The sequence below is a fragment of the Acomys russatus genome, chromosome 2, assembly GCF_903995435.1.
Source record: "Acomys russatus chromosome 2, mAcoRus1.1, whole genome shotgun sequence".
Classification (NCBI taxonomy): Eukaryota; Metazoa; Chordata; class Mammalia; order Rodentia; family Muridae; genus Acomys; species Acomys russatus.
Window position 1 is genome coordinate 89,242,655 of NC_067138.1, and position 23,287 is coordinate 89,265,941.

General features: G+C 43.4%; 1 protein-coding gene across 1 annotated transcript in view; it reads right to left on the minus strand.

The window, feature by feature from the left end:
- Positions 1-22,802, minus strand: part of Frem1 (FRAS1 related extracellular matrix 1) — a 139,230-nt gene extending 116,428 nt beyond the window's left edge. Inside the window, exons 1-2 of the mRNA XM_051156676.1 lie at positions 22,688-22,802; positions 1,855-2,365 (exon numbers count right to left, since the gene is read on the minus strand). Coding sequence (XP_051012633.1) covers positions 1,855-2,106 — 252 coding nt within the window. The 5' untranslated portion in view covers positions 2,107-2,365; positions 22,688-22,802. The remainder of the gene's footprint in view (positions 1-1,854; positions 2,366-22,687) is intronic.
- Between the last annotated feature and the right edge of the window lie 485 nt (positions 22,803-23,287).

Consider the following 23,287-nt stretch of genomic DNA (forward strand, 5'->3'; position numbering starts at 1 on the left):
TTGGTTCTAAGACAAACTTCAGTAATGAAATGAAAACACTAATTGAACAGATGTTAAATAAAGCATTTCTGTACAAATCCCACAAAACTGTTCATTACACAGCAGGGGGCTCCTAATACAATAGTCTTACTACGAATGGATTCACATAAGCCTAGCTTGAAGCTTACTGTTAAGCTCTATTAAGGAATAATGTTTGTTTAGCTCTCTCTCTCTCTCTCTCTCTCTCTCTCTCTCTCTCTCTCTGTGTGTGTGTGTGTGTGTGTGTGAGTGTATGTGTGTGTATGTGTGTGTGTGTGTGTGTGTACACATACACTTATGTACTTACTTATGCTTAATTCAAAAAGTCATAGTAATAAGTCCCTGGGAGGGGCTGAACCACTCTGGATTTTAAAAAGCATAAATTTTCCTCAAACTAGACTTTACCTGGCAATCTTGTTTTTGCTGAAATTATCAGAATTTAAAATTAGGAAAAAACTGGTGAGAAACAGTGTTCCTATAAACATGCCTATGGCACATGACAAACCATAATGCTTAGAGATCTTAATGGGTTACCAGGAAATACATTTTATAATGTACACATCGCATGTCCACTTGAGATGCTGTAAATCCATTTTTTTTTGTGTCATATTTACTCCTAGAAACATACACATACATACATTCAGTGCCAGAGTGGACTTTTTTTCAAACAATTAGCAGACACTAGATCACGTGGTCACTTGGAGGTGTTCTAAACTAGTCAAGAATTTCCCAATCTAGTTGGGTGTTTTGTTGTCTCTGTCGCATAATGTCCTCCTGATAACTAGATTTTTTTCCTTAAAATCAGAAAATTTCATAACAGAGATGACTTGGAAGACTTAGTCATCGTGATTTACTTTGTTATTCTGGGGTCTGGGTAGGACCTAAAAATGTCTCAAGACTAACAAGACCCAACTAAGAAATTGGCCTAGTAACCTTGCTGTCCTCTCTGAAGTTACTTCACTGGCAATGAGTGAGAGAGCTTCGGGACAGAATATCCTGTAACCCTGGCCATAGCACACCCTCCAAGTGACTGCTCACTACAGTCTGTCTCTCTCTGTCTCGTTCAATCTTGCAATAGTTTTCTCTCTCTCAATCTCCCTCTTTCCTCCTTCTCTCTCCCTTTTCCTCTCCCACGCCCCTAACATGAAAGACCAAGAAACCTGTGATTTTCTCACATTCTCCTTTTTTTCTGACAGATTGAATGGCTACCCTCTAAGGTCAAGCACCTCGCAAGACACGGACATTCCCTGCACTGAGAAGAGAAACTAGAAAGGTTTCTGGATAACAATGCTCTGTTAAGAAAAAGTGTACACATAACAGTATGGGCTTAACCCTTCATTCCTGCAACGTGTTAATATAATTTAGATCAAATTGTGTCAGTGCCAGGCTGATTATCTAAATCCAGTCAAGAATATTCAAAAATAGGGCTGGCAAGATAAGTCAGAGGGTAAAGGCATTTGCCACCAAGCCCGATGACCTGTTCAATCTCCCTAGGTCAAGGAGAAAACCAACTCCTGAAATTTGTTCTTTGGCTTCCACAAGCATGCTGTACATGCCCATGTCCAGACACTAAATACATAAATAAATAAGTATTTTAAAGTATTCAAAAATATGTTTAACCTCCTTGAAAAAAGGAATAGGATCCCATGCCTGTGGCTTTCAATGCCTTGGTTTCAAATATGATACATACTTGTAACAATGCCTTAAGAAACCCTTTACCTATCCCTCTGCCTTCCCACACTGCACACACACACACACACACACACACACACACACACACACACACACACACACACATACACACACACTTCTGAACAGAAGTGAAATGTGACCTACCTGTGGAGTGAGTGTCCCAACCCTCTGGGTTATCGGCTCATTCGTCACGACCTCCACTCTACAGGCATCCTTCTCTTTAGGGATGGCAAACCTCAGGTGATCTGCAGACAGGAAGGCAGAACTGCCCTTCATCACCCTCAGGCCCTGGTTGAAGCTGATGAAGGTGGCATTCACGGGTTCCTGGTGCAGCAGAAGCAGCGGCAGCAGTAAGAACAGCAGGGCCTTGGGCCCAGTGCAGCCTGGAGACCTCATGATGCCAGGGCCAGCTCTGCCTACAGGCACAGTCTGTTCAACAAAGCAGGGTTCCTTCACTTCCTCCCGGAGTGTCAGCTCGCAGTCCAGAGGGCGAGATCAGGGGTCCTGACAGCATGCCCCAAGATCTTACCATGTCCCTGCCATTCAGACTCAGACAAGGAGGCCTTTCAGGCAATCCGGGCTTTTTAATAAAACTCGCTGATCACTCCTGACAACACTGGCAAGATTAATGTCCCTCCCAAGTGCTTTCCTAATCCTGCAAACGGGAGAAGAGGTTGGAGGAAAATGAGAGAGACCAAAGGTTTGTGTGGCTATTTAAAGAACTGCTCCCTACAAAGGGATCTTTCAGCCAGCCTATAATTTCAGCTAAATTAAAAGCAAATAAACTAACTTGACCTTCAGGCCCATCCAAAAGACAAGGAAGCCATTTCATTCCTCTGCTTGTAGATGTTGCTTCCGGATGCAATGGACCTTAACTGGGATGTCAGCTGTGTGGTCCTGCAGGATCCCCGCCGCCAGCCTCATGGCTAGAGAGCACAGCCAGCGGGCAGGTCCACTGAGCTCAGTACAAGTGGTGCACTCCCTGCTTTCACTTCCGTATTTGTTAAATACAGCTCACGCTCTAATGTGTGTCAGAAACCCAATAGCTTTATTTACACATCATTTTAGAGCACGGATAATTCAAAATCAATAGGATCCAGCCAAGAAGTATGCCTAACAATTGCTAACAATTGGCCCAATGAACTTAGATGTGCAACAAGGTCACCTAAGAGACTCTATAGTGGAAATGGTAGAAATGATTTTTTTTCCTAAACAGGCATTCAAGCTATTGTTTAAACACAAAAGGAACTGTGAAGAAAGAGTGACATAGCTCAAAGTGCGCAAGTAATGGCAGTGTATGAGCTTGCTTTGATAGCCTCATCTGCAAGGCTAATTCTGCCATAATGTGCTTGATTGCCTCAGATGGGGTTGATTTTCTTTCCACAATACCACGATTATTTTTTCTCTTCTATAAGAACTGAAAAGACTTTAAAATAAATGGATTACAACATGTCTCTACATCCAGAGTACATTTAGATGAGTAGTGGCAGTCGGCTGTGCCCATGGAAAGGCCTCACAGCAAGCCAAGGACAGGGCTTTAGTGCTAGAGTGCATGCTTTAAAGGTGCCTATCTTCATAATTCAACCTTTTCCTACAGGGGAACTATAGAATAAACGAGTGGAAACGAAATAAACGTCACAAGAACGCCTGTGGCACCACTTTCCCTCGCATAGCTTCATGCCTGCTCTGCACACCAGCTCATACCTTCTGAAGCCACCCCAAGCAGTCCAGGAAGCAGAGCACCGAGTGACCCTAAAGGCTTTGATAAGTACCTCCAGGAAGTAAAAATAAGGATGGTTTTGCACAAGGCTAGCCTGGTCTACAAAGCGAGTCCAGGACAGTCAAGGCTACACAGAGAAACCCTGTCTCGAAAAAGAAACAAACAAATAAACAAAGGAAGGATGGTTTTGCAAGACATGGATGCAACGGCCAAGAAGTTTAGGTCACCTCTTGTGACAGCAAAAAGCTCATCACAAGAATGCAGAACACTTTGACAAGTAGTTTTCTTCTAACCTGTGAGAGAAGTCTGAAGAAATTACAGCCACTGGTAGGAGAACTCAGCCTGTTGGCAATGGTGCAGATGGTGCATGGTTCCACATAAGGAACGGGAAGGGATGTTTGTGCACAGCAAGGAAGCTGGGCCAGGAGGAGGAAGCATGGGCAACAATGCCTCCTGTATGCAGAGCTATGGAAAAGCGGAATGAAAGCCCCATCCTTATCCTGGGGCAGGATTCATTAATCCAGTGGGCAAGTTGGGCACAATAAGCATCTCTCCAAACAGCAGCTTCTTTTCTTTTCTTTTCTTTTTTAAATCGTCGTGTTTCTTGTTACCTTTATCACAGACATTTTGAAATGAAATGGTTTCAAAGCGTTGGTTTCCATAGGTCATGTCTTTGCTCAATAATGAAATGTGTTTGTGTTGAGTTTACAAATGCCTTGTGGGGCCCACCTCTGACACACTAAATGGAAATTTGTCCCACATCGTTATTTGAAACCTTTCACAGATGGCATCTGTCCTTGTCACCTGAGGGGGTGTAAGTTTTACAGATTGGCCTGTTTTGAATGATGTCAGTCCTAAAATAAAGCTGTTCACAGACTCCCACTGACCATGCTGTCCACACTCAAGCTGAATTGGCCTATTTGTGTAAAAATGCAAATTTGGTTGTGGAATTTTTCACAACAAAGTCAAATCTTTTTTTACCGTTTCCATTTGTCATCCAAGAGCACACAGAAAAGCAAGCCATTCAGAGAAGGGAGTGAGGGCTGAAGGAGAAAACTGCCTTCTGGGATTTGGGTTAGCAGAGTCAATGCATCAAGGCTGCAAGGCTCCCTCACCCCAGCATCCTGCTTAGCCTCTTCTATGTCCTCTTTCTATACCATTCAGCCCTTTTTCCTCCTCTGTGTAGCCTTGGCTGTCCTGGAACTCACTATGTAGACCAGGCTGGGCTTGAACTCAAAGATCCGCCTGCCTCTGCTTCCCACATGCTGCGATTAAAGGCGTGCACCACCACTGCCCAGCTAACACTCAGCTTTTTAAAATAACCACACATAAAGTTATTTGTGTCTATGTGGGTGTATGCATAGCAGAACACAGTCTATGGGACTTGGTTCTGTCCTTCCACTATGAAGGTCCCTGGGTTGAAATCTGGTCCTCGGGCTCGCCTTTTCTCTCTGAGCCATCTCACTAGCCCCAACCTGACGTCTTAATGTTGGTAACTAGGGTCCATTTCTTGGGACTATTTGTGTCTGTCCTTGATCCCCAGGAATATTTCTTGGAACTGAATACCATTTATATGCTAATGACTCCTCCCTAAGCCCTGACTTTCAGAGACATTAAGTATTTCTTGTCATTTCCACCTAAGCGGGTAGCAAGCATCCCCTTCCCTAAGTAGCCAAATGAAGCTCCTGGCCACCCCATTCTGACTAATCAATGGCAATACTAACTTTTTGGCTGCTTCCTTTCTTGTTTTACTCTTAAGACCCAGGCAAAAGCCTGCTGGTTCCTGTTCGTTCTTTGTGCTACATAGGTCCCTGAGCAAATATGATAATTCTGGCCTTCTAGTATCTGAAAGGCCGGTATTAGTGACCAAAAGCAACTTGGGGAGTAAAGGGTTTATTTGGCTTATATATCTCAACCACAGTCTATTGTCAGAGGAAGCCACGGCAGGACTGAAGCAGAGAAATGCTGTTACTAGCTTACTCTCCCTGGCTTGCCCAGTTTGCATTCATATCCCATCCAGGACCGCACTGGGCTCAGCCTTCCACAGCAATCAGCAATCAAGAAAGTGAACCCACAGACTTGCCCACAAGCCAAGATGATGGAGGCATTTTCTCGGTTGAGATTCCCCCAGCACGGGGTTATTGTCATATTTCACAAATTTGTGTTTGATGACTTTATATTTTGGTTAGCAATGTCTTAATAAGAAATGCAAGGTCTAATATAAAATAAACCAACAAAAGTTTTACTTTATATATATATATAGATATATATATAACTTTAGAAAGCCAAATTAAACTCCTCTCTGATACATTTTAAGATACAATAGCAAACATTTCCTTCATTTCTCTTATGATAACTTACTATCACATGTCCAGCATCCATCTGTGATGAGACTGTCATTTGTGGCTTGGGAAATTATATGTCTACCAGCAGCTCCAACAGTTGTTGCAGACCCAGGAGGTGGGCCAGCCCTGAAGCAAGATTGTGACGCTGTCAGATCTCATAGGAGAAGTTGTGCGTGCATGTGTGTGTGTGTGTGTGTGTGTGTGTGTGTGTGTGTGTGAACAGTAGTAGCAGTAGTCGTCATCATCGTTGACGACAGTGGTTAATGCAGAGAATCAATGACTGAGTTCTCATGAGACATCTATAGCACACTCTTCCCCAAGGCTCAGGGGCCATCATGGAAGATGGGGTGGAAAGACTATAAGAGGAAGAAGTCGAGAAGGATTAGAGCAAAACAGTGTCTCTGGACATGGCAGGACCACTGCACTCATGACCTAATAGCAATTGTAGTTACCTGCATAAAACCTGTACAAGATCAAGCCAGTCATCAGCATTCTAACAAGGATAAGCTCATAGGCCTATACCCCTAATTGAGAAGGTATGAGCAGTTGGTGGCTTCTAGGGAAGGGGAGTCCATTTCCTTTAAGGGTGTGGCTCCTAGTAGGTTGACCACACTCTGGTGGATGACCCCATACGCTGAAGTATATGGGCAGCACATTTTGAATTAGGAAAAAGAGAAAGAAAGAAAGAAAGAAAGAAAGAAAGAAAGAAAGAAAGAAAGAAAGAAAGAAAGAAAGAAAGAAAGAAAGAAAGAAAGAAAGAAAGAAAAATAGATACTGGAGTTGGATGAATGACTCAGTGGTTAAGAGCACTGACTTTTCTTTCAGAGGACCAGAGTTCAATTCTCAGCACCTACAAGGTAGCTCACAACCTCTGTGACTCTGCTTCTAGGAAATCTGATTCCCTCCGTTGGCCTCCAGAGTGCATGGACATAAATGCAGGAAGTGTGTGTGTGTGTGTGTGTGTGTGTGTGTGTGTGTCTGTGTGTGTGTGTGTGTGTGTTTGTACGTATGATATATGTATATATGTATACATACATGCATGCATACATAAAGTTAAAACAAATCATAAAGTTGGGGGATAGGGAACTTGAAGCTGATTTTAAAACAGTTAAGGGAAGAAGATTGGGGTGAATATGGTCAAAATACTTGGTATGAAATTCTCAAGAAAATGAATAAATACCCTTTTTAAGTCCATTTGCTTCACAGTACCCATACTTATCTTCTTTTATAGAAATAGAAACTTCAGATAGACACATAGTCACAGAGAACATGTCTGCCTTGCAGGTAGATATGGCTATGTGGCCAAATTCCAGCCAATGGGATAAAAGAAGTGGCACATGGTATCCTGAGCATCTTTCTTTAAGAGGCCCTATCCTAGTTTGCTTTATGTTGCTGTGATAAAAACTATGGCCAGAAGCAACTTGGGTAGAAAGAGTTTATTTTACCTTGCAAGTCACAGTCTGTCGTCAAGAAAAGTCAGGGCAGAAACTCAAGACAGGAACCTAGTGGCAGGAACTAAGGCAGAATCAGGGAGGATGCTACTCAATGGCTTGCTCCCCTGGCTTTCTCAAGTACCTTTCTTATACCGTCCAGGCTCCCCTGACCAGGATTGGCACTGCCCACTCACAGTGGGCTGGGCCCTCCTACATTAATAAGAAAATGCCCCACAGGCCAATCTGATGGAGGCAATTCCTTACTTGAGATTTCCTCTTCCCAGACAACTCTGAGTTGTGTCAACTGGACAGCCGAAGCTAACCATAACAGTCTCTTGTCATTTTGTTTTCCTGCCTTTGTCCAGCCTGCTGGCCAGTCATGGCAGATTTTTAAGGACACAATGCCCCAGACTGGCAGAATTGTGAGTAAGGATGAGCCCCTGGGGTGTTTCCAAAATAGTTCCCATACTACACCATCTTCCTAGAATTTTACAAGACAAAAATGTACACTTCCTGGTTTGTTGGTATTATTTTGGGTTCTGTTGTTACTTAAGACTGACTTTTAAACACTAACATTAACTGTACACACAAATACTAGCTGTATTATTCAAGTGTTTATCTTAGCTGGAAAAATCAAATAGAGACTGTAACTTTTTACTGCAGAGCCTGTCCTAATTAGGGTTTTATTGCTGCAAAGAGACACCATGACCACTGCAGCTCTTATAAAGGAAAATATTGAATTGGAGCTAGCTTACAGTTCAGAGGTTTAGTCCATTATCATCATGGAGAGAACATAGCAGCATACAGGCAGACATGGTGCTGGAAAAGGAGCTGAGAATTCTATATCGAGATCTACAGGGAGCAGGAAGAGAGAGTAACACACTTCCTCCTACAAGGCCACACCTACTCCAGCAAGGCCACACCTCCTCCAGCAAGGCCACACCCACTCCAGCAAGGCCACACCTCCTAATAGTGCCACTCCCTTTGGGCCTATGGGAACCAACTTTATTCAAACTACCCCAGAGCCTGAGAATGGGCCAGTAGTCCACTCTCCATCATATCATGGTAGATCCTTATGGGGAATAAGATCTAGTCCAAGCCTTAATGTCCATCTAACATAAAGAGACAAGAGAAGAAAGAGAAAACTGATCTCATTCCTGAAAGCTCCACTGCCAATGTTCTGGAAGGAACAGGTCAGCCTCTGACGTCTGTGAACTCCAAACCTGACTCTGCAAACTTTAGCCTCCTCTTCTGAAAACGGGGTCATGCACTTTGTTTCTCCATTAGACCAAATGACAATTGGTATGGATGAACTTTAGTCATAAGCCCACATGAATGTAAGTTATCAATTGTCGTAGCTTACTTCCTACTGCTGTGATAATCACCATGGCATGACCAAAGGCAACTTTGAAAAGAAAGGGTTTATTTCATATTACAGCCTTCATCCATCATGAATGGAAGTTAGGGCAGGAATCTGGAGGCAGAAGCCATGAGGGAACCCTGCCTACAGCTGTGCCACATGGCTTGTTCCAGTTGCTTTCTTATATACAAGCCAGGACCACCTGCCCCTGGGTGGACCTAGTCACAGTGAGTTGGGCTCTCTCACATCAACCATCAATCAAGAAAATGCCCCACAGCCTTGCCAATCTGATGGAGGCATTTTCCTCAATTGAGGTTTCATCTTCCCAGATGATCCCAGCTTGTGTTAGGTTGGCAAAAATCAGAACTCTAACCAACACAGCAATACAAAAAAAATGTGGGAACAGAATAAGAAAGTTAATCTTTCTCAGGAAATCAGAATGAGGGAATGGGATCCTGGGTACATAGCAGAAGTAAGTTCAATAAATGTTGGAATATATTTTCATTTTTCCCTAACAGTCTTAGCGCAGAATGCATAAAAAGAAGCTGATTTATAGCATTTCAAAACCACCCTGAGGCTATGCAATTGAAAGGGGGAAAAAAGAATAAGAGTAACAATTTACAAACTCAACAACAAATAAAACACATCCTTTAATCAACAGGGCCGACAGATGGCTGCGGAATTGGGAGCTATAGATATATATGGATGCTTTTGTAGTTTATTTATATTTCAATTAGCTTATGTATGGAAAACACTCTCCGTTTCATTTGGTCTTTCTTCCACTTTAAGACATGGCCAAGTGGAGAAGGGAAAAGATAAAAATGGGACAAAAGGAAAAACAGAAAAATAGCAGAGACTCTGAAACAGTAAGACTTTGTAAGTGATAAAGGGTCTTTTTTTTTTTTTTTCTCCACAGACAAGATGATGGTGATTGTCCTGTCTCTGGCTCAGTGACAGCATCTGATGGCAGCCAGTACTGCCAACACTCTCATGGGAAGCCTTCACCCATCTTGAGAATTTCGTTTTCTTGTTCTCAACATAGGATCAAGTCATCTCCTCAGAATCCGCTTGCTTGCTTAGGTGACTGTTCTAGGTACCCCTGGATCAGAGGGTTGAAGTAGAAAGGACACTGGGCTAGATCCCTTGAAGGAGCTTAGAAAATGGCTCCGAGACATATCAGACTTAACTTTGCTTTTGCAATGGAAGCAAATTCTGTCAGCTTGCTCTCTAAGTTCAGCTGTTGCTCAGTGTTTCAAACTCCTCGTGTCTCGCCTGCAAATCAATTCTGCTTTTCCTGACCATTTCCCACCATCGCTTGTCCTGCATGTGAATATCACGTATTCTAAATATTCCTGTACAAGCAGTTTCAAATGTGTGAAAATGTTCTCAAAGCGCAAAACCACCCTGTGTTGGACTCTTTCTTATAAAAGCCACAAAAGTTTCTTTCTTTTTTTTTCTTAAGATTCATTTATTTATTATTATGTGTCATGACCTGGTTGTGTCATGGTTCTTCTTGCTATAGGTAATATACATACATATATATATATATATATATATGTGTGTGTGTGTGTGTGTGTGTGTGTGTGTGTGTGTGTGTGTGTGTGTAAAAGATGTTTAATTTTTAAAAAGAAATAAAAATGCAAAAATTCTCACAAAAAGATGTATTTATTAGTATGTAACAGTGTTCTGCTTGCATGCACACCTGCACACCAGAAAAGGGCACCAGACATCATTAGAGATGGTTTGGAGCCACCATGTGTTTTCTGGGAATTGAACTCAGAACCTTTAGGAAAAGCAGACAGTGCTTTTAACCTCTGAGCCATCTCTCCATCCCCACAAAGGTTTCTTTATCTCAACTTTGTTTTTCGTAAACTGTCCTGAACAGAAGAAACTAATTTAGTATTGTCTCATTGATAGGGGAGGCCTGTGTACTTGTGTCTCTTTCCTAATCATGTATGGCCAAGTCCTAACAGAGGTATTCTCTGTGTGGGTGGGGGCTTCCGCGCAATGACCTTGGCACAGAGAGAGCAGCAGTGGATCCCTGCACCCTCCGGCTTCTCACGGACATGGACACTCCCACTTGCCAATACCAATGATGCTCGCTGATGAGAGCAGCGTTCTCTGCCCCTCCTCTGCCTGGGTCCATCACAGACACCAAACCACCAATTATCTATCACATGGTCTTGTTAATTTGGTTTGTACTTTGCAGAATCTGTGCTATTATTCTTCTCAGCAGCACACCAAGTAGTTATTAGCCCTTGATTGAAGATGATAAATAGTCCTTTTTATCTTCTGTCAGGGTGAGCCTGCCTGGCTCACAACTTTATCGATGGTGACCCTATCTATCCTCTTTCTATACCTATCACCTACATCGGTCCATTATCTATCTATTTATTTAGTTAGTTGCTTATTTTGACTGAGAGTCTCATGATGCTGCACAGCCTGCCATCACACACATGGCAAACACCTGCTTCAGCTTCCGAGTGACTGAGATTAGGACCACGCACCACCGTGCACCACCATGCCTGGCTCTGACTCACAGCTACGTTATTACATGTGCCCTAAGAGCCCCAAGGAAGAAAAAAAACCAATAAACAAAATATAGAATTATGTGTAAAAAACAGCCAGCTCATTATCAGCCCATCCCACCCACTCAAATATCCCGAGACTCTTAGCTCCTTGGTGAGAATGGGGAAGGAAGTCAACACAACCTTTTTACTCTTTTCCGCATTAAAACCTTGCAAGTTCCAATTAGAGTAAGCTTCAAAGCAGCCTTGGGATTTTTATGATTTTTTTTTAATGAGAAAAAAATTGTATGTATTTTCCAAAATAATTTATATAAATCAAATTGCAAGGTTGTATAAACCTGTGGATGAATATAATCGCCCATGGGACAACTGAATTGAGTTCAAATCACATGTGGTATGGATTGGCCACCAAGGGCATTGAAATGTAAATCAGGAAGAATTCCGGGGAAGAGCTGGCCATCTGGTCACCCCTGGTAGACAAAGTCCTCTGTGTGTCACTGAGGGAATGAAGGTTTAACAGACCTTTGCCAGGGGCTTTGGGTTCACTCTCCCCTACCCCTGAGGTAGGGAAGTCTAATTGCCCCTTGTTACAAGCCACCAGGAGTGAGCATCGTAAATCTCCCAAGGTCTAAAGGTCACAGCAGCATGATGGGACAAGTGCTCAACTCAGCTCTTTCTTTCTTCATAGTAAGGATCTCACTCCTCCCTCCCTTTCAGCCTTGAGCCATATTCTAACGAGGCAACAAGAAGCAGACTCTTCAAGCTCCTATGGGGCCTCAACTGTTCCGGTAGCACCAGGGGTAGAAAAGCTCTACGGTCTCACCAAACATGGGATTTGCAAAGTGATTTCCTTACAAAGACTAGAATAATGGGGAAAGAAATAGCCTGAAACTTCTAAGGTTTTTTTTTTTCCCCCTTCTTTAAAGATTTTTTTTAGTACGCCAATGTACATCTTTGTGTGCTTTTTGCTAATAGCATTTTCTTCCTATGTTGATTTTTAAGATATTTATATTACATGTTCTGTATTTTTTAATTAATTTACTAAAAATTCATAGAGGAAGCAACGTTACAGGATGAACCAACCTATATTGTATTCGTCTCATAGTATACAATTATGAAGGGGCTCGTTGGCTTCGAGGCCTTTACCTGGCTGAGCTCTATTGCTTATATGTATCTTTTCATTTATTTTTACCTAGCATGCCTATAAAATATTCTATACTATTATTCTGATTTTATAAACTATGACTTTAAAAAGTGACCTAATAATCATAATAAAACTAGCACTTCTTAAGCAGTAAAATAACAACAACCACAACAACACTTGTTAAGCACATACTTTAAGGCTGGAGTTGTTCAGAGTGCTCTACACACACTACCTTGCTTTTCTCCATACAGCTGTTTTAGGAAGTAGAAAGTGATTTCTATGTATTGGGGAACTACAGAGTAGGCAACTGTCCAAGGTCTTCAGCCTGACCTTGTACTCACCAGTGTAGCCCCTTCTGCCCAAATCAGAACTCTATAGAGCTTAGCTGCTGTGCTACACTGATCCACACCGAAGCAAGCCTTTTCATTCTTCCCACGTGCTTCACCAGCTCTAGGGGTCTTTTATCTCCAACACTTAACCCTTTAAGGATCCCCCTTATGGTTGCCAACAGCAATGGATGACTTGCTGAGCCAGTTTCACTAGAGGCAGTGATGGCAGAAGGCACCCACTGTTATTTAACAGCATTAATTAATGAAGGTGCCTGGCCACCCCATCTTAGTGTCTGACCCCTTACACTGTGAGCAAAGTTTAAAGGCCTTGAAGCCAATGAGCCCCTTCATAATTACAGCCTCTTAAATGAATAAAATACAGATTGGTTCGTCCTATAACATTGCTTCCTCTGTGGAAATTTTTAAGTAAACTAGCTTAAAATAGAGAATATATCATTTGAGGATCTTGAAAATCAACTAGCCCATATATTTTACTTTATGTATCAGTTTATTTGCTTTCTCTGAAAATAGGGTTTTTAAAAATAAAATAAATATATGCTCATTTATTAATGATGTAAAGGAAACTTAGAAAAGATTAAAAATATAACCCATACCACCCACAGAAAAAAAACTCATCTTTTTGGTGGTGGTGGTGGTGTGTGTGTGTGTGTGTGTGTGTATGTGTGTGTGTGTGTGTATGTGTGTGTAGGAGGAGGAAGAGGCAGCATATGTATGTATTTGTACACACTGTTTTATCTTTAATTGGAACCATACTGTAAAGAGATGCTATCATTCTTTTCCATCAGCATGCCGTTCTATCACAAGCACTTTGCTTACTATTAAACATCCATTGCTGTCTTTTACCCTGTGCAGTATGTGCACTGCAAGGATGCCTTGTAGTTTCTATATTCACTCCACTGCTGCACTCACATAGGTACTATAACAGACACGTAGAAACGGAGTCTGTTAAAAAGCACTGGCTCCTGCCTTGCACCCACAAGGTAAATATAACCACAATAAAAACGTCATCTCTGCCTTTACTTGGTATTTCTCTTTTACTTTTGTCAGATCCCTGACATTAACTATGTACTCTCTAGGAGTGTCTGTTTAGGTATTAACTGGCCGACTTCATCTGCGTGTGTGTTTACTCACTCTGGGAGTGTCTGTGTAAGTGTTGGGACCTAACCAATCTCTTCTGCCTTTGAGGTGGGAAGGCACAGAGTTGTCATTCTCCTAACACTATAGTCAGAACAAACCCTGGAAGGCTAGGTTTGCCACCCCCATCAAGGTGATCACCCACGATAGCCAGGCTGCACCCTGGAGTAGAAGCGGCCATTTATAAGTGTGATTTGCATCACGCCATTGCAGAAGCAGCCTTGACCACATCTTGATCAGGGTGCCTGGTTACTCACACCTCTTGCCCTTCGCCCCAGCTGTCCTTAAGTTCATGTCATAGCCCCATAGGCAAGCTCAGAGTCACTGGACCCCTTTACTTGTTCCAGTTTCCAGTGTGTTGATTAAATCTCCTTTTTCCATTTTCCACTGTTACTGATTCCTTCAGTTGGGTGGTCACGTCTGGCTTATTGGGGGTCACCTGAGCCAGGTCTCTGCCTAAAACTCTATACCAATAGATAATGAAAATCCCCTAATTATAAATTATAAATAAAAACCTGAGGCTTTTACTTTTAATGGCTCCTAGGGGTAGAATTATATGGCCAACAGGTGTGAACTTATTGAGACTATTATCCCCATACTTTCTGCAAAGAAGACCGGCTGGTACAGCTCTCCTCACAGGTGGTAATGCCATCCCTTTCTTATCACTGTTCAATTTGTGTTTCCTGGCTTGGGTTGAGAGCATCACTTCTTCTTCTTCTTTTTTTTTTTTAATTAATTTATTCAGCTTATATCTAAATTGTTATCCCTTCACTTGTATCTTCCCATTCCTCCCTCCTTCTCATCACTTCTTTTTTAATGAGTTGTCACCAGTGTTTTCTCTCCTAGAAGCCCCTTCACCCTACAAAAGGGTGAAGAAGAGCAGAAGTCCTGTGGCACTCGTGTGGCTGCCAACACCACATGGCTCCCTGCATCCAGTCTTGGACTGAGACTCCTGACCCTCAGTCCAGTGCTCTAATCATCACTCTGCAGCTTCCAGAAATCACAAGTGCTTAGTCCAGAAATGTCCCTCTCATCAGCCTTTCTGGACCATTTCCCACCCCCCCACAAGAAAGCATTGACCTCAGAACTATAGAGATGGACCCCTCCTCCCAAGGCTATGCTTGAAGATAAAGAAGGAAATACAGTTAAAGAAACCATAAGTAGATGTTATGTCTGAAGCAAACAATCATTGTGTGAAAGAAAACAGAGATGTGAGGCAATCAAAAGAAGTAAGAGTTAACCTGGCTTCTTGGGAGACAAAGGCTTTATGGAGGAGATTTAGTCTCAGGAACTTGATACTATAAGATGGCATTTGTCATACAGTTAGCTGTAAGAGTACAGTGCCCCTAATGGTTCCACCAAACCCATCAGAATACACTTTAAGCAACCTCACAGGAGGAAGACTGCTCACAGATGCAGGCAGCTGTCCAGCACTTCCTCGGCTCTGCTGTGCAACCTGCAATGTCTTACTTTCATCCCATCAATGGTAATGCTCAAACTCACAGGTGTCACCGCAAATGCCTTCCTCAAGAGATCTGGTATGAAAGGAGTGCTTCTGGTGACTTAAAAAACCTATTCATAAATAGCAGAAACTGTGATGTGATTTGATCCCTGGTCATAGTATGACAAAATTGCAGAGTTTGATTGGATTTGGGGCCTGCTCCACAGCAAGGAATTTGGATCTTCCTGCAAACCCAGTCAACAGCCTGTGGCTAGGGTGGTCATCAGCCCTACTGGGAAAATCACTGGCATTTTGCTAAAGGACATGGTGTGGCTGCCAAGTTGCCTTCTCAGCAACTGTTTATGGCCATAGACTAGTGCTGCCATCAGCTTGGCTCAGAGAAGCTTCTGTTTGCCACTGTCAGTAGTAGCTGTAGAAATGCATAGCTGATGCCCAGACATAAGTGGGACATTTATATCACTCTCTCAAGGCTCCTAGAATATAACAGGATGGAAAGACTGTAAGAAGCTGAGGAAGAGATGGTGTGTCATGGAACACTAATTTCCAGGCATGACATGCCTATTCCATGCTTAAGGTCCTGGCTGCTGTGACTACCAGACCAGCACCTGCACAAGGGTGTTGGGCCTATCAGCATCCTGTCATGGAAGGAGGAGAGATTACAGGGTCCCTTCTTCCTTGAGGATTTATGTGTATTAATGACTGACAAGGGAAGGAGAGACATTTCCTTCAGTGGTGTAGCCACTGGTAGGATGCCCTTGCTTCTGTGGACAAACCCTCTTCCATGCTCTCATAAGCAAGTCTCATGATGCTCACTGGGGCAACAAAACAGAACAGAGGTGGCTAGGTAGAAAGGGAAGAGGGTCAGCGAGCAGGGAGGAGGACAAGATAGGGTAATGCAGGAGTGAAGATGATTGTTCACAGATAAAAATGTCATAGGGACCAAGAAGAGACTTGATACCCTATGAGCATATACAGGGGGAGGAGGTCCCCCTCAGTCACAGGGGAGTAAGGGGAAAATGGGAGGGAAGGAGGAATGGGAGGATACAAGGGATGGGATAACAATTGAGATGTAATATGAATAAATTAATAAAATAGATTTTTAAAATGTCATAGGGAAATCTATTGTTGTGGGTAATTAACATATGCTATTAAAAAATGTTAACAGAATTCCAAGACTAGAAGAAACGTCTCCAAATTTTACACATAATCGTCATCATAATAAACAAGCATGTATTATTCACTTGCACCTGGCACTGTTTAAACACGTTTAACCTTCATAACAACATATGGATAGAGTCTAGTATTAGTCCCATTTTGCCGCTAAAGCAACAGAGAAGCAATTTGTTAAACTAAATGCTTACAGTGTAGCTGGGTTTCCAATCCCAGCAGGAAGGCCAACAGCCCAGAAGCCTAAAAACCTGGGATTTTGTGCTCTAGCACACGGTAGTCTGCATAAGGAAGTGGGGCCTAAGGAGGCTCAGGAGTTTGCCAGGGCATAAGGAGCAGCCCCACTGTTTTATTCTCTGGTGCAATAAAGTATGGAAGCGAAGCCAGCGCCACCTGTGACATGATGGTGGCGAGAGAGCAAAGGAGCCACGGTCCTTAAACTGACAAACTCAACAGAATGCTAGTGAGGTGTTCTTCCCTGCTGAAGGTCTGAGCAATTTGGAAGAAGTCTTCAGCTACAATTTTATTTCTTTTGCTCTCTCTTTTTCCCCATGAGAGTCTCAGTATGCAGCCCAACTGCTCTCAAACTTACCGTTCCCGTGCCATAGGCTCCTGTGAGCTGAGACTATGAGATGTGCACCCCCACGCTCTGCTAACTGTTTTTAATAATTAAGGAAATTGTAAATAAACTTCTGACTTGACATTCCTAAAACCTGGAAGTGAGAGAGTATTTCCCCCCTCTGATGCAACAAATCAAGGAGAAAGAAAACATGGTAACCAGCCAAAGGCCTGTGAGCCTCTGGTAAGGCCACCATGTCCCCAATCAAAGCCTTATTCTTCCTTGGAATTTGTTCCTCATTATAAAATTATGACACAATCATAATATGTATATATGTCAATCAAAGCCTATATAGCCCACATGCACGCATGTGCGCGGGCATGCGCGCGCGCACACACACACACATACACGTGTACGCAAATATGTCAAGGCTCAATAAAGATTCATTCTTTTTCTTCTCCTTTCTGTCCCAAACCCTTAAAGGAAGTTTTCCAAAAGTTAGTTTTAAAATTAGCGCTGTAGCACTAGGAATGTAGCTCAGTTGGCCTAGTGCTTGCTTAATATGAAGGAAGCGCTGGGTTCAATTCCCAGGAAGCCATCAATTAGGTGTCGTGACACACACTGGTAATTCCAGCATTTGGGAGGCTGATCCAGGAGGATCAGAAGTTCATGGTCACCATCTGTAGCATCACAGTGACTACAAAGCCAGCCTGGGATACATAAGACCCTGACTTAAAAAAAAAAAAAAAAAAAAAAAAAAAGCACTGTGTTGAGATAGATGCATGTCATTGAACATTTGTCAACAGTCACAGGATATACATTAAGAATGAACCCAAAAGTAAACTATGGGTCTGGCTTCACAAGAGTGGTTTGGTCATGTGTCAACATCTACTCACACTAACCCAAGAGGTTAATAATATGGGAATCCAGGTGAGGGGTAAGGAGATACAAGTGAGCTTTCATTGTCCATTCACTTTTTTACCCTAACATTTATCGAAACCTAAAGTTTATTATTCTAATAGATTTTTTCTTTACGCATATGAGTGTTTTTCTCGCTTGTCTGTATGTGGACCATGTATGTGTGTGCCTGCTGTCTGGGGAGAGCAACAGATCCCCTGGAACTGAAGTTAGGGATGGGTGTGAGCTACCCCATAGGGCTGGGAACTGAACCCTGGTCCTCTGCAAGAGCAACAAACGTTCTTAGCCATCAGGCTATCTATCCAGCCCTTAGTAGCCTTTAAAACTTATGCACTAGGCCATCCTTAAACAGGTCTCGTGAGTTAGGTTGAATGGATTCTCCTCTGTTCCCCCCCCCCCCCCCCCCCCCCCCCCCCCCCCCCCCCCCCCCCCCCCCCCCCCCCCCGAGTAGAACCAGGACACTGTCTACGTTGTAACACTGGACCGTCAGCCATATAGAAGAAAGGCAAGACAGAGCAGGCTGGGCCGTCTCACTCCTGGGTGTGTGGGCCAGCTCAGGCCTTAGCAGGTTTCCAAGCTCCCTCCAGGCCAGGGATCTGCACCTAAGTACCTGGCAAGCACCATGAGGTCTCACTGGCCCCTAGGTTGTGTCCCATGCTGACCCCCGCTGGAGTGCACAGCCATGTCAGTATCGGTCAACGCAGGCCCGGCCACAGCATGCAGTGTGTCTCACCAAGCCTAATGGCGTTAGGAAAAGTAAAACTTAACCTGCTTCCTTGCACAGAGTCTGGCTGTAGAGAGCGCGGGGTGCAGTGTGTTGGGGAGCATAGTTCAAAAGGATTTCTTGCTTAAAATCAACATCTTCAATGTCAATCTCCCAAACGTCACAAGCCTAAAATAACCCAAGTGTCTGATTTGATGTCTGCTTGAATAAAGATATGCAGGAGGATGGTGTACTGTGTCAGAATAACATACAACGACTGCAAATCAGACAAATATTTTAAGAGGAAATATGTTTTGGCCCAACACATTTTGGGCATCTTTGGGATACATGTAGACTATATGCAAATTTCAGGTTAGGATCTAGATGGCTCAATGGATAAAGCACCTGCCGCACAAATCCCCAGAACCCATGTAAAGCTCAGCACAGTGATGTCAGTAGTCCCGGAACTCTCACTGTGAGATACACCAGGCAGAGGCAGAAGACCACCCAGAAACATGTGGGGCAGCTAGTCAGGGCTGAGTTAGACTCTGTCTCAAATACAGTGGAAGGTAAGAACTAACATCTAAGGTTGACCTCTGACCTCCACACCTGTACCTGTACACACACATGCACACTAAAACAGAGGGCAGGAGAGGTTGCTCAGTGCTTCAGAGCACTGGCTTCTCTTCCAGAGGACCCACGTTGAGTTCCCAGACCCACATTGGGGTGCTCACAATCACCTGTAACTCCAGTTCTAGAAGACCCAGTGATTTCTTTTAGCTTCCACTGACAACTGCACTCACATGCCATGCACATGCCTCCACACAGATGCACATCCATACACACAGTTTAAAATAAAATAAATCATTAAGTAAAATGAACGTCCACTTGCAGTTTGCCTAGCAAGAGCAGCATATTCACTCTAGGCACAATGCACACAAATGCAGTTCACACCATGGGATAGATGAGCCCTGGATGAAAGACCCTTCTGTGAGAAAAGTGCTGATGCACGCCTGTCTGGCCAAGAGTCAGCCAATGATGTTGAGGCTCTTTTGTTGGGTTTTGCTCTGTTCTGCTCAATGCCAGGACACCAGTCACTCACCGAAGACATCAGGTAGGCAGACCACGCTGTGAACAGGCATCACTGTCTGAGCCTCAGTCCCGTACCTCTGCCCTGAAGAAAGCAAACCATTCTGTGAAAGCTTATGTGAGCCTGCATTATTAATGACAGCAGAAGCACACTAAGATTTTGCAAAATAAATAAATAAATAAATAAAAATAAAAAAGAACACTGCCAACAGCTAACCCCCACTTTGAGGACAGCCTGGTCTACAAAGCAAGTCCAGGACAGCCAAGGCTACAGAGATACTCTGTAATGAAAAAAAACAAACAAACAAATGGCCCAAGCATCATTTGTCAGTGTTTCTGATTTGATTTTTCTGGGTGCAGCTCAGTCATCTTTAATTTAAAAGATCTCCAGGTGACTCTAATGAAGACACTGGGCTGGAGAACTGTGGCTATGGATAACTGAAAACAGTATCTTCCTCTTCAGAAAGCCTAAGAAGAGGCAAACGCATCTATAGCGTCATCCAAAAGTCGGGTTCTTGGGTCTGAGAAAAAACGGTCTGAAGTAGGGAGTCTCTGGGTCAGAACAAAGAAAGCAGGTGGGACTGCAGCTGAGGATGTTACCTGTAGCATCAGCACCAGCAACAGAGCCAGTGTGAGCTGCCTGGCAGGGCCGGTGCACAGAAGACTGGGAGAAGAAGGGCTTGGACAGAGAGGCGAGGGAAGGCAGGAAGCCCCAGAGCTGACATCACAGGGTTACCTGTCACTGAGTGTGCGGCTAGCCATTCCCTGTGGGAGATGTACATACAGAGCCGGTGGCTTCTGGGATGAGCAAATAGAAAGAAAGAAATCTAAAAGGAAAGAAATCGGCCTGATGTTTAATTGGAATTTTATGTTACTAGTAGTTTATTTATCTCAGTCTCTCTCTGTGAATCTCGAAAGATAAAGGATATATGTGTCCACACATGTGCGTGCATGTACACAGGCACACACACACACACACAGTTAGCACAATTACACACAAGGCTAGTGTTTCTCATGCTTTATTATCCCACAGTATATGGGATGATCTAATATTGGGGGATGGTCTGATGTATTTTGATGCTAATTACTGCTTGCTGTGTGTGACTGACCTTTTGCTTAATAAAAAGTCATCTCACCTGGGCAGGGCAAAGGAGATAGGTAGGGCTAAGAGAGAGAGAAATTCTGGGAAGAAAAAAGATTGCCATCAGGAGAAAGGGGAGACCTAAAGTGAAGAGAAGAAAGCCATCATGGGTTAGTTGGAAGAGAAGCACATGGCCAGTGGTGTGGATGGAAAATCTGGATGAACACCAGCAAGTATTTGGGAACATGGATGGGAGGTAGCTTGATAGAAGTTGTTGGAAGCAGATGGCATGGGATTGAGGCAAGGATCCCATGCCTGCCCCACTATGGAAGGTAGTTTAGAGGATTGATATCTGCCCTGCCCCGGGTTAACTAAGGTTATTTTAAAATATAACAAATGTCTGTGTCTTGATTAATCACTAGCCAGGCCTACAGATAATACAGATAATTTTTAAAAACAATAATCTAACCATGATGGTAATGTATAAACCATGGTGGTAATGTGTAACACATCACACACTTCAGCTCATCTCTCTCCGTGGGCAGATTTTGTGTACAAATATGTACCAAGTATGACGTGTTAGCCATGCTCCTTCCTTTTTCTCTGTAAAGAGAATTGCAAGCTGTAATTTTTAAAGATGAAATAGAAATGGCTATATTTGAGTTTAGTACCAGCTCTTGTAACCATTTCTTACAAAATAATTATTGAAGAGTTTAGGAGATAAAAACCTATTTGCTTTGTTGCCAGCCACACACACACAAAAAAATGAACCTAAGACCCTTGGGTCTACAATTAAAAAGCACACACAGTGTAATTACCCTGTGCCTCTTAGGTACGAATTACTTCCTGTATATTCTTCAATGAAATGATGGAATTTCCCCATACTCCCTTACAACAAACTTTTAACTTGCTTGTGCTCCTCAGTCATAACTCACCTAAGTCCAGACTTCTGCTCCAGGAAAGTAACCTGTTCTGTTCTATTCAACAACAAGGCAAATCTTTTGAAGGGAAAGAGGGTTAATCCCTAGTTTTAATAAAATGGGTTTCTTAAGACAACCCATAAGGATGTGGACATCTCAAGCCATTTGCTCATCCCTCTCTGCAGACAGATTTCATGTGTGAACGAGTAAGCACTAAGTAGATGCTAAGCTCCTCACTTTTTGTCTGTGGAAAGAATTTCAAGCTGTAATATAAATTAATGTGTCATTTGAGCTTTCACGGCCTCAATGTCCAGCTTTGGTTGTAGCGATTGCTGTTTCAATGAACAGAAATTCTCAACTGTTCATACCCCTAGCACCCAATGCTCCTCACTGAGGCCTTGTCCTAAAGCCTTCTGTCTTAAAGTCCCAGTTTGAGATCTCTCGGGTCCCAGGACTCACAATTCAGTCATACACAATGCTTTGCTCGCTATAGGGAAATACTAAAGTCGGAAAGCTAGGAGTTAGGATCCAGCATGCTCCTGCCAACGGCTCCCATGGGCTGTGATTTCTACACTCTATATGGGCCCTAACACCAAAGGAACTTACACAGCTACAGGTCAGGAAATGTCTCTTCTCTGGGAGTAAACGGAAGACCAGAGTCCCTACTACAGCAATTCATCAACCATCAGTGAGTGAGGCCGCAGACCATCTGTAACACAAAATAGTACACAGGGCGCCACACACTGAGGCACCACACGCTCCTCCCTCCTAGCCGGAGCCATCAAATCAGCACCACATGGGATTTATGGCAATGAGAAAGATAGAATGGGTTCCATCTGGGGCTTTTGAAAGATAATACAAAAGTACAAAGCTAGTCAGAAATCATGCTTGAGGAAATTTCCCTGTGACCCCAGCCTGCAGCCAAATACCAAGTCCAGAACGCACTATGAGCTGATTTTTGCAAATGGAGCATTGTGTCTTTCTTAGCGTTTTTATTGCTGTGATGAGACACCACAACCAAGGCAACTCTTATGAAGGAAAACAATTAACTGGGGCTGGCTTACAGTTTCAGAGGTTTTGTCCGTTATCGTCATGGCAGAAAGCATGGTAGTGTCCAGACCAAATTGGAGTTAGGGACGGAGCCAAGAGTTCTACATCTTGATCCACAGGTCTCAGAAGGGCACTATGTGACACACGGAGGGTAGCTGTAGCTTAAGCATAGGAGACCCTTAAAGCCCGCCTCCACAGTGACACACTTCCTCCAATGAAGCCACACCCACTCCAAGGCCACACCTCCTAATAGTGCCACTCCCTATGGGCCAAGTACTCAAACACCTGAGTCTATGGGAGCCATTCCTGTTCAAACCGCCACAGTATGGGTTTCATTCTAGTTTATTTCTCCATAGTGTCTCAATAATCTGGAAGACCAGCTAACACTAAAAGGTGGTGGTGCTGGCCTGGCTTCACGGCAAACATGGCCTTAATAGCAGGTCCGACATCATGTCAGGCTCCTTGTTTGCTACTTAAAAATAGTCAAATGGCCACTTAATTCCTGTCATGCTACCGAGGCAGAGCATCCCAGTCAATTTTGAGTCAGTCAATAATCACTGCCTCCAGCAGTGGCTTCTCATCCTGCAGTGTCTAAAGGCTTAGCGGACCAGCTG